The sequence below is a fragment of the Zalophus californianus genome, chromosome 17 (assembly GCF_009762305.2).
Source record: "Zalophus californianus isolate mZalCal1 chromosome 17, mZalCal1.pri.v2, whole genome shotgun sequence".
Lineage (NCBI taxonomy): Eukaryota > Metazoa > Chordata > Mammalia > Carnivora > Otariidae > Zalophus > Zalophus californianus.
Window position 1 is genome coordinate 4,592,087 of NC_045611.1, and position 13,491 is coordinate 4,605,577.

Here is a 13,491-nt window from a genome sequence, read left to right on the forward strand (position 1 = left end):
AAGACAAGCTCCGCCCCCGCCTCATTGCTGGCCAATGAGAGCCTGCAGAGCTGTGTCAGACACTGTGCCCAGCCAATTGGAAGGCCAGTCTCCTGAGCAGCAGCAGCAGCATCAGCAACAGCCCCAGCAGCCAGGATGTGGAGCACGGATTGAGCGGTCTCCTGGCTAACCTCCCACTTCCGGGGTGGGCTTTCAGGCCCGGGAGCGGCGACGGGACGAGGGGGGGTGCTCCCATGACCCTGTTCTCCAGCCTGGGGTGGTCCTGGAAGTGAAGACCTGGGAAGGGGTTTGGGGGTGTGGGTCTAGGGCCTCCCCCTTGCTCTCACCCCAGGATGCCCCAAACTGCACCCATCGCACCAGATCATCCCCAACCGCTAAACTCGGGAGAGGTAAATGTCTTTAGCTGATAAGTGCAGGTATTCTCAATTGAAGCAGCCCCACGGCATCTTTAGGATCTACCTTTAAAAACTGTCCACTTCCTGAAGCCTCTAGCCAAAATTAACCATTTGGCACCCCCTTCCGTTTTGTTTGTTGTTGTTGTTTCAGAAGGGATTTTAATTTGGCTTATAAAAATACCACAAAACAGCAGTTTTTTAAGGCGAGGGACTAGGAATGAGGGAAAAATAGCAAAAACAAGATGAAGTTAGGGATGAAGACGATTGACGTCATAGCCTGCTATGATGCAATACACTACAGTTTTAAGGGGCCACACGTTTTTAACTGAGTCTTACAGAAGCCAATGAACAGGAAAATATGACCAGTTCTTGGTTCACAGTCTGTAAGGTTTGTCACTGTTGCTGCTGCAGCTAGTGATCCCTACCTTTGGGTCATGACAATGCTAACCAGGTAGTGTGGATGCTTGGCCTATGAGAAGTTGGTGGACCCAGGAATATTTGACTTGGGAAGAGCAGGGTAGGGCAGATTCACCCTCTCAAACCTTTCAAGGAATGGCATCAGGAAGAACAATTCTGGTTTTGGGTATAGTCCAGAGAGTGAAGCAGGCCTATGTAGATAGAAGGGACATCACAGCAGATGCTCAGAAACAGAATGATGGCTGCATACAACCACAAAGAGACAAGAACGGGGTTACGAAGCTCAGAAACATCACCCGCAGGAAATTGCATGGACAAATGGGGAAACAGTCATACGATAGATTGTAACCCAACAGTAAGAAACTATCGTTACATGCACAACATGGGTGAATCTCCTAGGCATTTGAGTGAGAGGAGCCAGGCTAAAAAGAGCAACTTCAATATGATTATGTTGATATACATTTAATGAAGTGGAAAAATTAGTCTATGGTGATAAAAGTCAGAGTCGTGGTTAGTTCTTGAAGGGGATATTGACTGGGAAGTCGCACTGGGAAGGGGAATTCTCTAGAAGGGCAGAAATGTTCTCTGTCTAATCTGGGTGGTGATTATGGGGGGATACATGTATGTAAAACTTGATAAGCTGGACACTTAAGACTTGTGCAGTTTACTGCACGAGAAGTGTATGTCGGTAAAAAAAAAAAGTAACAACTTGTTTAGGGAAAGAAAAGAAGGAAGGAAGAAATGGATTGGCCTTGCAATGCAGAAGCTAGATGGCTATCTCTTAAGGGTGATAAAAAATAGTGGTATGGTAGGCAAAATAACGGTCCCCCAAAGATGTGCGTGTCCTCATTCCCACCGCCTAGGATTATGTTACATCATATGTCAAGGGGAGCATTATGGTTACGGAGGGAACTAAGGTTTCTAATCATCTGAGTTTAAGATAGGGAGATTGGGGGCACCTGGCGGACTCAGCACGTGCAGCGTGCGGCTCGTGATCTCAGGGTTGTGAGTTCGAGCTCCACCTTGGGCAGAGAGAGTACTTAAAAATAAAAATATTTTTTTTAAAGGGAGATTGTTTTAGGGTAATCAATCACCAGGGTCCTTAAATAGGGAAGAAGGAGACAGAGGCCGAATTGGAAAGTTGGCATCATGAGAAAAACTCAGCTGGCTGTCGCTGCTGTGAAGATGGAAGGGGGCCAGGAGCCAAGGAATGCAGGCAGCTTTCAAAAGCCAGAAAAGGCAAGAACCCAGATTCTCCCCTAGAGCCTCCAGAAAGGAACACAGCCCTGCTAAAATCTAGGTTTTAGCTCAGTGAGACCCATTCTGAAATGGGTCTCACTGACCTCTAAACCTGTACAGAATTACATTGTCTTTTTTTAAAAAAAGATTTATTTATTTTAGAGAGAGAGTGTGTGGGGGTGGGTGGGCAGAGGGAGAGGGAGAGAGAATCTCAAGCAGGCTGTGTGTGGAGCCTGACATGGGGCTCCATCCCAGGACCCTGACATGGTGACCTGAGCCCCCCAAGCACCCCCAATATTATGTGGTCTTAAGCCACTGAGTTTGTGGCAATCTGTTACAGCAGTAATAGGAAACCAATAAGAACGGTCCTCAATTTTTTTTGCATATATAACCTTAAAACAATTTTGAAAAACTATACATCCCCAATTTTTTAGTCGCCAGTTTAAATAGTTGCAAAAGCAGCGATTTCTAACTTATTACATATTATAATTATCTTTCCAATATGTTTCCACCAAAACCATGGAGATGCAGGCTTCACTTACTCCGTTTATGAAAAACACTCTCCAAATGACCTCATTGGCAAAGCCTACCCTCATAATAAAACCAGTCAGCTAAAAGAGATTACTGCCTATCAGAAACAGTCTGACTTCATTTTTTTCAGTTTAAATCAAAGTGTTGGGCGCCTGGCTGGCTCAGTTGTTAAGCATCTGCCTTCAGCTCAGGTCATGATCCCAGGGTCCTGGGATCAAGTCCCGCGTCAGGCTTCCTGCTCAGCGGGGAGCCTGCTTCTCCCTCTCCCACTCCCCCTGCTTGTGTTCCCGCTCTCACTCTGTCAAATAAATAAATAAAATCTTTAAAAAAAAAATCAAAGTGTTGGCATTTTCTCAGGAGAACCATCTCATTTCGTTCCCGCTTCCAATTATTCAAGGACTTACCAAGCGTCCACTCTCCCAGGTGTTTGGGGTACAGCAGTGATGAGCCCTGAAGAATTCCTGCCCTCATAGAGTGACTTCTGCCTCCTAAGACAGCTGAGAGGGCACATTGAGAAGTTTCAATGAGATAAAGCATCACATTTTCTTTTTTTTTTTTTAAAGCTGCTTTATTGAAACACACCTCACGTACAGAAAAGTGTACAGATCATTTGATGAATTTTCACGCCCTGAACACATCCACATAACCAGCACTGAGATGAACATGGTATTTTCAGCTCCCAAAAGGCCCCCTTCTGCATCCTTCCATCACTATTTCTTACCGAACCCATTTTTCTCAGTCTAATGGGGACTCTCTCCTGTAGGAACTCTGCTTTTCGGAATTTTCTGCTCATTCAGCACCCATCTCAGGCAATACTCCACAGTGTGGAAAGGCAAGTCTGATCTCAAGCCCCTCCCAGATAAAAACTGTACAGATGGATGCTGAGAATTTGGAAATTGATTTTTTAAAAAATAATGGTTCTCAAAGTGTGGTTCCTGGACCAGCAGCATCAGTATCACCTGGGAACTCATTAGAAATGCAAATTCTTGAATCACATCCCAGACTTACGGAACAGGAAACTCTCCGAGTGGGGCCCTGCAAACTTAAAATAAGCCCTCCAGGGGATTCTGTTACACGCTCAAGTTTGAGAGCTATTGGGTTAAGATAATGATTGCACGGTAGTTCTTAAAAGCGTGTCCTCCAGACAAGCAGAATCAGCATCACCTGGGAATTTAGGAAGGCAAAATATCAGGTCCCATCCCCCCCAGAAACTGTTTTACACCTCATTCAGGGGATGCGATGAAAGCTTGAATTTGAGAAGCAATGCCTAGAGCTATACTTTTTTTTTTATTATGTTATGTTAGTCACCCTATGCCTAGAGCTGTACTTGCTTGACCACTGGGAGAGCCTCATGCACTCCAGGGGTTCCTGTACCCCTAGCTGTAAAGCCTGCTTCATAGGGTATGAGAACAATTAGTTGGATTTCTAGTCACTAATACAGTGCCTAGCTCGTATTGGTGCTCAGTGAGTGTTTGTTGAATGAGTTAACCTAATACTCAACAACAAGCCTGTGAAACAGGAAGTCAAGCAGATACAGGATTCGAACCCCCGGTCAGACTGGCCTTAAGCGTACGCAGACTTGACGGAACTGTACTTCCACTGCGCAAGGCGGCGCCTCCACTCCCATTCCCCCTCCGTCCGGGAGGTGGCGCTCTAGGGCGCCCGCGGAGGCCAGGCTGGTAGGCGGGACTTCCTGCCTTCGAGGGAGCACCTCCGGCCCGGCCCGGAAGACCGTTAATTTCCCCGGTGCTGCCGTTCCATCCCGGCCGCTGGAGTCGGGGTGTAGTTGGCCGGCTCCCTCGTGGCTCGTGGGTCGGCCGAGCGTCCCGCGCAGGTCCAAGTCCTCGACGAGCACAGCGGGGCCTGGGCCACGTAAGCGCGCGCGCCGGCGGGACGGCGGGGGCGCGGGGTCCCCCGGCCGGGAGCGGAGCTCGGGCTTGGCCTTTGCGCGGGTCCGCGGGCGCCACGCTCTGTGACTTTGGGACACATCGCCCGACAGCTGCACGGTGGGTCGTCAGCTCCTACCTCACGGAGCGGGAGGACCCCACAAATGCAAAGCGTGGCGGCAGCTGTCCGGCGCACAGAGAGGTTCCCGCGGGGTCTCTGCGGTGGTCGGGGGCTCCACCCGCGCCCTCTGCCTGCCTGGTTTTGTTTGAGGCTCGTTCGCTTCTGGGTTTGTTCTTTCAATTTATATGTACTAATTGTTGCAATGGAGCAAATACCGAGGCATTGGGAAGAAATGAAGTCCCTCTCCCATGGGGACTGTTAGAGCAGTTTGGAATCAGATAGTTTCATCTTTAAATATCTAATCACACACTGCAGTGCGTGCTCTGGGGGAAGGGTGCAGGTGTTGGGAGGAGAGAACCTGCGGGAGGCCTGCGGTCTGAAAATCTGAAGGATGAGTAGGATTTTGTAGTTGGATGGGAAGGGTGCTGGCGTTCCTTCTAAGCGGAGAGATGGTTTGCAGTGAAAAGTATGGTGAGGAAATCCCAAAGGAGGTCAGTGTGATTGGAGCTCAGGCGCGAGAGAGGAGCTAGAGGTGAGCTGGAGCCGCTTGTTTGGAGACCTGCGCATGCTGGTTTATCAGGGATGCGACCGCCCCTGGGAGGCGTGGGTGCTCATAACTGCAGTCAGGACCCTGCGTCCTGTAGTAGCCAGTGTTTCGCACAAGGATTCACTGAGCACTTCTTGATTCGTGCCACTGCCCTCTCCTGTTATGGGAAAGAGAGTGAGGGCTTCAGCCGGACTCCAGGAGCTCAGGAATGAATCAGATACAGTCCCTGCCTTAGGAGAGCTCCCAGTCTCAGGAAAGAGATAAGGCTATACACGGAGACCGCAATTAGAGCGAGGCTGGTGTGCCGTAAGATAAACCTGTTCGTTCATTGAGAAGCATTACTGGCTTTTACTGCATGACGGGTATTTTGCGCGCTGCTGAGAGTACGTGGATGTGTGCAGGTTACAGAATAAATCAACCAAATGCAGTGGCAGTTCCAAAGGAAAAGATTTTTGTTTACCAAGGCTAATGCTGGTGTTTGCTTGTGGATGCCTGGGAGTGGAGTGGTGCAGAACTTGAGACTTTGAATTGGATGGGAGATCAAGCTGTTGGCCTTGGGGGTTTGCTGTTCCCCGAGCTTTAGTTTCCTGAACTCCAGAATAGGGAAAACAGACAAATAAAAGAGCTAGCCCAGCACTTGCAGCTGCTGCTGTTCAGAAAGTGAACCCTGCTGTTATTTTTGTGGTTAATAAAAGAAGGGGGATGGTGTGGCTGCTTATTTTTCTAGCGCAGTTTGAATTTGGCAAAACCCTTTGACGTAAATTTACTGTTATTCAACACAGAGTCAGTTGCATTTTCCACAAGGTACTATGCTTGAAAGTGGGAAGGCAGACGAATAAGACTCTGTGCTGGCTTTGGGGGAACTGGAGTTGGTCTTGGGAGTGTAGCCTGGGGTGTAAGGTGCATAGTCTACCAACGAGTGATTGGAATACAGGAGAGCTATAGTAGAAGCTGCCCCCTCACCACCTGTCTGACTTCATCCCCCTCCCATTCTCCTCCTCGTTCACCCTGTGGCCTCCCAGCTGTTTCTCACACTTTCCTGCCCCAGGACTTTTGCACTTGCTGTTCATTCTGCCGGGACCCCTCGTCCCAGTTGTTGGCATGGTTCTGTTCCTCATTAGGTTCAGGCTGTGCCAAATGCCCCCTTCTGAGCGAGGCTTTCCCTGGCTTCCGCTGCCCATCACCATTGCCATTCCCTGCCTCATGCTTGGTTGGTTGGTTGGTTTTAATATTAGCACTTATTAATATCTGGCAGTAAGCTGCATATTTATTTCTTCTTTATTATCTACCTTCTGAAATAAAATATGAAATATAGTCCTGTTAGGGCAGTTTTTACTCTCCCAGGAACTCTGGAAGGCATGCTCAGATTCAAGTTTCTGAGAAGACGTGATGTGTGGTTCTTGTTTTCCAGGATGGACTTCCCCAGCTCCCTCCAACCCACGCTGTTCATGACTGGCCCCCTTGGTCTGAGTAATGTTCCTGACATGTCCTTCATGTGTAGCTGGAGAGACGCCCTGACCCTGCCGGAGTCACTGCCCGAGAACTTTAAGGTGAGCGTGGCGGGGAGAGCCCTGGCTGTGGCCCCTTTCTGGCCCCCCCTTCCCAGCACTCACACCAGGTGTCGGGCTCAGGTGGGGTGGCACTGGCACTAATCTGCCAAGACACAGGTGAGCCAGAATCTTCATTTGGGGTTGCCGGGGACCCGCTCTCCACAGAGGGTTTCCTGAGCACGGGCTGCCGCCCCTCCCTCCATCTTCCTCTCCTGCCTTTGCTCAGTCGATGCTCACCGATGAGCCCCTGCCACGCGCAGGGGGGCCTCATTAGGCCCTGGGAATCCAGCGTGAGTAAGTCAGAGGCATCCCCTGCCCTGTGGAACTTAGGGTTAGGGCCAGTGGGACCAAGCGACCAAAGGATAGAATCATCACCCTGTGTGATAAGAGCTCAGCCTGAAACCCAGAGGATGGTCACATAGCGCGGTGGGGAGGAAGCCGGGGGAGGAGAGCCCTCCCAGGACAGGAAGGACAAGGGCCTTTTCCTGGACGCCTAAGCCATCTGGCTCCCACTTGGAGACAGGCTGCTTAAGGATGATGCCAGGCGGATTGGGGGGGTGTCCCTGACAAGGAAGGGCTTAATGTCCATTCGGTCCCCTCTGGGAGCCCAGCTTGCTGGCGCTTGTACCCCTGAGTGTTGGAGCTGCGTGGTCTTGGGCCGGCCCAGCCCTGGGGAGTGGAGTGGCCTGTGGGCTCCCCGAGTCAGTAACCACGAGTTCTCCTGAGTGGAAGTGAGAATCAGGCGGCACTTGGGTCAGCCGGTAATGGCACAGGGCTGGGTGGGGAGTGCCGCAGCTCGGAGGCATGGACTGGCCCAGGCTCCCAGCCCTTCTCTTAACCAGCTGTTGCCCGGGACGAGCCTCCCCGTGCCTCCACTGCTTCACGCCAGTGACTGTTGTACCAATGAGTTAGTAAGATACGTGCTTACAAATTAAAAAGAAATGAAGAGGCACCTGGCTGGCTCAGTCGGTAGAGGATGCAACTCTTGATCTCAGGGTCGTGAGTTCAAGCCCCATGCTGGGCGTGAAGCCTACTTAAAACAAAACTTAAAAAACAAATAAAAAATTAAAAGACACATGCCAGCACCCGCACCTCGCCTGGGACCGCGCTCACTGTGTTCCTTTCGGGCTTGTGTTTCCTCAGAATGAGGCGCCACACTTGGCCACGGGCCTACTCTGGGAGCCAGAGACCCCTGGACCCCTTCCTTTGCTGCCTCCTGGTCCCGGTAAGGGTCTTGGGCCCTGGGGCTCCCTTCCAAGCCATTCCCCCTGTCACTTCTGTCCGCCACCTCCCACCCAAAGGCCTTCCCTCTCCCTGCTGGTGACCTCCAGTCATCTGGGATACCTGGTCCCACTTCTGGGCCGTCTCCGGTTCCCGAACAAACCCCTTCTCCAGCCTCACTCTTCCCTCAGATCCCTGGGACCCTGGGGTGAGTGCCCAGGACCTGCTTTTCCGGGGAGCTTTCCCGTTCCGAAGGAAGCCCCAAGCCGTGCTAGACGTTACCGAACAGGTGAGTAGCCCCACGGTGGGCAGTGCTGAGTGGTGGGGGCTGTGCGCGGTGACCCAGCCTCCTCTCCCGCAGCTCAGCCGCTTCCTGTGGGACCATGGGGACATAGCCTTTGCCCCCCTGGGGAAGCTGATGCTGGAGAATTTCAAACTGGAGGGAGCACGGGTGAGTAACCCCTGTCCAGCCAGGAAAGGGGGCTCTGCACTTGTCGGGGTAACCTCGGGTGTGCGAGCTTGACAAGGCCTTTCCACACAGAGCCGTTCTAAGAAGAAGACAGTGGTCAGTGTGAAGAGTCTACTCCAGGACCTCGGTGGACACCAGCCCTGGGGGCAAGTGGCTAGTGAGAAAGGACGGGCTGGGAAGGCCCAGCTGGGGTGGTGTGGAAGCAGCCAGGGCACCGATCCAGGGTCCCCTCAGAGTTGTCTCCTCTGCCCCATGTGGTCAGGGGCCACAGTTCCTCACAGCAAACTCCAGCTCTAAGTGGAAGGGGGAATTAGATTTATGGGCTGCAGGCATGGTTGCATCTAAGTGTTCAAATAACGTTACTAGGGCTCTATCTCTTTATTTTCCTCTTCACTTGGCTTTGTTTGGCTTAATTCCTCGACACACTGTTCCTAAGCGGCAGTGAGATGGCTTATGATCTCAAGGAAGAAGCTAGTGTTTTCCCTGAGGCACCAGCAAAAGCCCTGGGAAGGGTGTGGTTGGTGTGGCCTTTGTGTCTGGCTCCTCCATGAGCCGATCACTGTGGCCAGAGGCGACCTATGACCACCCTTGCAGCAGGGACTAGGGCGGAATCATTTCCCAAAGGAAGAAATTCTAGGTTGATAAAAAAAATGCATCTGCTGGCCTGGCCTCTCTTGGGATGGGACCTAGTCCTCCCCTCGGTCACCGTCACCGCCTGATCCTCCTGCCATTCCCTCGTCCCCAGCTGCCCCTGGGCTTTCCTCAGCTACCGACAGCGCCGGTTCTCCATCATCGGGGGCCCTGTCCTGGGCAAGTCGGTGGCCAGCCTCCTGGGGGCGCTGCTGCACGAGGAGCTGGCCATGCGGTGGGAGCAACTGCTCCTGGACGATGCATTCACCGGGGGCGCTTTGGCCTGGGTGCCTGGGAGGACACCGCAGGTGGGACAGTTGGTCTACCCCGCAGGAGGTGCTCTAGACACGCTCTGTATCCTTTCGCAGGGGGCAGGAGGGGGTGGAGGAGGCTCCCTCTGGTGGAGGAGGTGCTCTCGGCGTGGTCCCGGAGAATGGCAGGATGTCGGGGGACTTGCAGTGACTGGAGCTCATACACTTGTCCTTAGCCAGAGGCCCAGGTTTCCAAGAGGTCCGTCTGCCCCCGGGCAGTGACCCTCAGGCTCTCGGGGACCCTGGCCACATCCGGCTCCGAGGACCTGTCCGGCAGGTGGTGACCCGCACTGTGCAAGGGGAATGTGAGTCCCCTGGACACCTCCCTCCCCCTCTGCCTCCCTCCCTCCCTCAATGACTTGCTACCTAACTCCGACCCTCTCCATCCCACAGCCCTGCTGGCTGTCCGCTCTGACTACCACTGTGCCCTGTGGAAGGTCAGCAAGCAGGGGCGAGCCGCCCCTCTCCAGGTGCTGCAGGTCGGGAAGGGGGCCACGGGGATCAGCCTCAGGTGAGGGGCTCAGTCGGGCTGGTGTGCACGGAGCTGGGCTTGGGAAAAGGCGGGGGGGTCCGCTGACCTTGCCTGTGCCCTGCAGCCCTCACCTGCCTGGGGAGCTGGCTGTCTGCAGCCGTTCTGGAGCCGTCTGTCTGTGGACCCCCCAGGATGGGTAATGCCCCTTTCCTGTGAAAATCCTCCACTGCTATAAACAGCTCCCCCCAAAACCACAGCCTGTGCTCCCCGTGCAACATGTCCGGACCCCGCCCCCCCACATCAGCCCAACACGGCTGGCCTATCTCCCCAAGGCTGCAGCAAGTCTACAAGGACCCTGAGACCCTTGTGTTCTGTGACCCCTCTCCCTGGCGTTGGGCAGACTTCACCGCTCATCCCCGGGTGCTGACGGTGGGGGACCGCACTGGAGTGAAAATTATCGACACTCAGGTGAGCGGAGGGGACCGTCCTAGGCATAGCAGTGGGACAGAACAGATTCACGGGGGAGGGCTGGGGCCGGGGATCTTCCCCAGAGGGCGGGGAGGGCTGCAGGGCCATGAGCCTGGCCCGCCTGGTGGGGGGACTGGCGGGGGTCTTGCCACAGCCCCGGGTTGTGGGAGGGCTGACCTGGCACTCTCACCCAGGGCCCACCCGGCTGTGGTCTGCTGCTCTTCCGTGGGGGGGCGGAAGCGTCATGTCGGAGAGGGGAACGTGTCCTGTTGACCCAGTACTTGGGCGAGTGCGGCCCCGAGCCTCAGCTTCCCACCCTCCATCTCATCTGTACGCAGGTGAGCAGCGCCCTCCCCTCCTCTCCCCTGCGCGCTGTCAGAGGGGACAACTCAGGCAAAACGGGGATTGGGAGGGTCGGACGGTTGGACTGCGCTACCAGGCGGGTGGCTGAGGCCTCACGGGGAGGTGCCACCGAGCGGAGCTTTAAGGAGGGCCCATGGGGAAGGAGGAGAGGCACGGGGTGTCGGGGAGCGGTCTGTGCGCAGTGGGGCAGTGTCCCTGGGCGCTGAGGAAAAGGGGAAGCAGTCTGAGGGTCTGTTCCCCACCCACCCCCCAGGACCCCGGGGTGTTAGCAGGTGTGTCTTGAACACAGGTTCCAGGGTTGGACGGGTTCGGGGAAGGCCTGGGGCAGGCCAGGGGGGTTTCTATGTCACAAGACTGCTCTGTACCTTTCCTGAGAGTCACTCCCATGTGGCGCTCCAGGTGATACACCCAGGAAGTGATGCCCTCCGTGGGGTGCTACGTAGTGGGGCCGGGGGTGGGAGGCGTCGGGGCGGTCATGGTGCCGGGACAGCTCTGGGGCTTGAACTCCTCTTGAGAGCCACACAGAGCAACTTGTCCCGTCAGATACCTTCCTCCCGCCTCACGGCTCAGTCACGGCCCGCTTCGGTCATGGCCCCCCCCCCCCCCACGCCCGCGCACCCACCCTCATCGTGGCCCGCCTCGGTTGCTGCAGCCCCCCGTTTGTTCTCCTCTCGGTCACAGCCTCCCCTTACAACCCCCCATTCACCCCCCATTGTAGCATCCTTCAGTGTGGCCTCGTCCCCGCCACACGTCTCCCCCTTCACAGCCCTCCCCCTGCCCTGTCTCGTCCCCCCTCCCTGCCCTCCCCCCCTCCCCAGGTTCTTCCTCAGTCACCGCCCCGCGTCTTGCTTCTTGTCTTGTTTCCTGTCACCCCCAGTTCTCGCTCTACCTGGTGGACGAGCGCCTCCCCTTGGTGCCCATGCTGAAGTGGGAGCACAACCTCCCCTCGGCTCCCCTGTGGGCCCGGCTGCTGCCCCCGCCCTGCCCTGGCTGCCCCCGGCCACTGCTCCTGGGGGGCCAGGGCGGGCACCTGCAGCTGCTGCACCTCGCAGGTACGAGTCGGGCAAGGGCGGGAGGCGAGCAGGAAGACGGGCAGGGCCTCAGCCGTCTGTCCTTCCTCCAGGAGAGGGGGCCTCTGCACCCCGGCTGGCGGGGCCCCCCCAGTCTCTCCCTTCCAGCAGCGACTCCCTCTCCGCGTTCCCCCTGCTGGAGCCCAAGAGTCAGTGGCGTCTGCAGGAGCGTCTGAAAGCGCCAACCATAGGTGCGCTGGGGCCAGGGGAAGGAGTCGGGGGGGCGGGCACCCTACTGGGCCTTGGCGTCACTGTCACTCCCCTCTCCAGGGCTGGCTGCCACCATCCCATCATCAGCTTCCGAGCCAGTCCTGTCGCTCTTCCAGCTCTCGGCGGCCGGGGATGTCTTCCACCAGCACCTCCACCTCCAGGCAGACCCCGGGCCCCACTCCCGGGCCCCCACAGCTTCCTGGACTCCCCAGGCCACTGCCTGCTGCAGTCGGTGGCTGAAGGCCCTGCTGGACGTGCCCCCGACCCCGCCTGTGTGGGCAGCACCCACATTTTCCCACCGCCGTCTGCTAGGGTGCATGGAACAGAGGAAGGTGGAGCAGAAGGGGCCGGAGGGTCTCCGAGCGGCCATGGCTGCAGGGCGGCTGCTGCGGCAGCAGGACGTGGGCTCGCCCCCGTCTGCGGGGCCGCCCCCCGCCCCCGAGCCAGGCCCCGAGGATGAGCTCAGTGCCCGTTTGGAGGCAGCCTGGGAAGGCCGCATGGCCGCCTGGTGGGAGAGGCAGCAGGGCAGGAGCTCGGGGCCCGGCAGACAGCCCAAGCGGCGCAAGCGCCGGACTCAGCTGTCCAGCACTTTCTCCTCACTCAGCGGCCGCCTGGACCTCTCAGACGCCACCAGCCCCCCTCACAGCCCAGACCGGGCGTCCCCCGAGGCCAGGCCTCGGCCACCAGTGACCCCGCCCTCCCAGGAGTCAACTCAGGAGCTGTGGGCTCGAGGGGTCCCCTCGGAGCGGCAGCAGACTCTCCGCGACTACATGGCCAGGCTGCCGCTCCGAGGGGATGCCCCACGAGGTGTCAGCTCACCCCTCTCCGGGACCTCCAGTGTCCGGGCCACGCGCTCCAGGCCCCAGACCCTGCAGGATGGCACGGCCGAGCTGCCGCCACGGAGGAACACCCGGAGAGGTGCCGCTGTGTCCTCCTCCCAGACCTCCAGCGTCTGGGCCACGCCCTCCAGGCAGCAAGCGCTGCGGAAGAAGCCCCGCATGGGCTTCTGAGGGCCCCCGGGAAGCTGCTCCCCCAGCCCCGGGGAGCCCTTCATCCTGGACCTGCTGCGCCTTCCGTGGTTGGAAGCTGGGAAGTGAAAAGAGCACAGTCTCCAGGGCGCAGGCCTTTCTGCTTCCGGAGTAGCGGGGACAGCAATACTTGTTTCTCCTACTTGTGCTTTTGCTAGAAGACCATTCCAGAAGGCAGGCATGTTGAGAAGGCCCCAGTGGGCCTGTCCTGAAGGTCCGTGTCCTGGGGATTTCCTCCAGGGGGCGGGGGGCTGTGCTGCACAGGAGCTGGGCCTGCCACGTCCCCCCCACCCCACCCCCCCGGACGCCGGGGTGACGTAAGGGCACCAGCTCCTCGCGCTCGCGGGCAGTCCGCAGCTGCTGGTGCTGCTTAGTTTGTGTTTGTTAAGCAGTTTCTACCGTGATGCAGTGTTTTGTAGAGGGAGACACTTTGGCCCCACGTTTAGGGAGTGAATAAACGTGGCAGCTGAACGGGGCTTGAAGTGATCGGTTTCTCAGGCCGCAGCGCCACCTCCTGCCGCTTGTGATGTGTGATGCCTGAACTCACTTCCCCTGAGCATGTG

General features: G+C 56.5%; 1 protein-coding gene across 4 annotated transcripts; it reads left to right on the plus strand.

Annotated features, from left to right (window-relative positions):
* Positions 1 to 4,310: 4,310 nt before the first annotated feature.
* TAF1C (TATA-box binding protein associated factor, RNA polymerase I subunit C) lies at positions 4,311 to 13,475 on the plus strand. Of its 4 annotated transcripts, XM_035725278.1 has the most exons (16): positions 4,311 to 4,454; positions 6,548 to 6,686; positions 7,830 to 7,911; positions 8,099 to 8,196; positions 8,269 to 8,358; positions 8,449 to 8,522; positions 9,122 to 9,360; positions 9,506 to 9,622; positions 9,711 to 9,828; positions 9,914 to 9,985; positions 10,122 to 10,257; positions 10,452 to 10,595; positions 11,498 to 11,672; positions 11,744 to 11,881; positions 11,961 to 12,634; positions 12,695 to 13,475. In XM_035725278.1, exons 2-16 carry the CDS (start codon positions 6,549 to 6,551, stop codon positions 12,908 to 12,910), a joined length of 2,511 nt encoding a protein of 836 aa, XP_035581171.1. In that variant the 5' UTR covers positions 4,311 to 4,454; position 6,548; the 3' UTR covers positions 12,911 to 13,475. The 4 variants fall into 4 exon arrangements, with proteins under 4 accessions (XP_035581171.1, XP_027475345.2, XP_027475346.2 ...); XM_027619544.2 differs by having other exon boundaries at positions 11,961 to 13,475; XM_027619545.2 differs by lacking the exons at positions 4,311 to 4,454; positions 8,099 to 8,196 and having other exon boundaries at positions 6,549 to 6,686; positions 11,961 to 13,475.
* Positions 13,476 to 13,491: the final 16 nt, after the last annotated feature.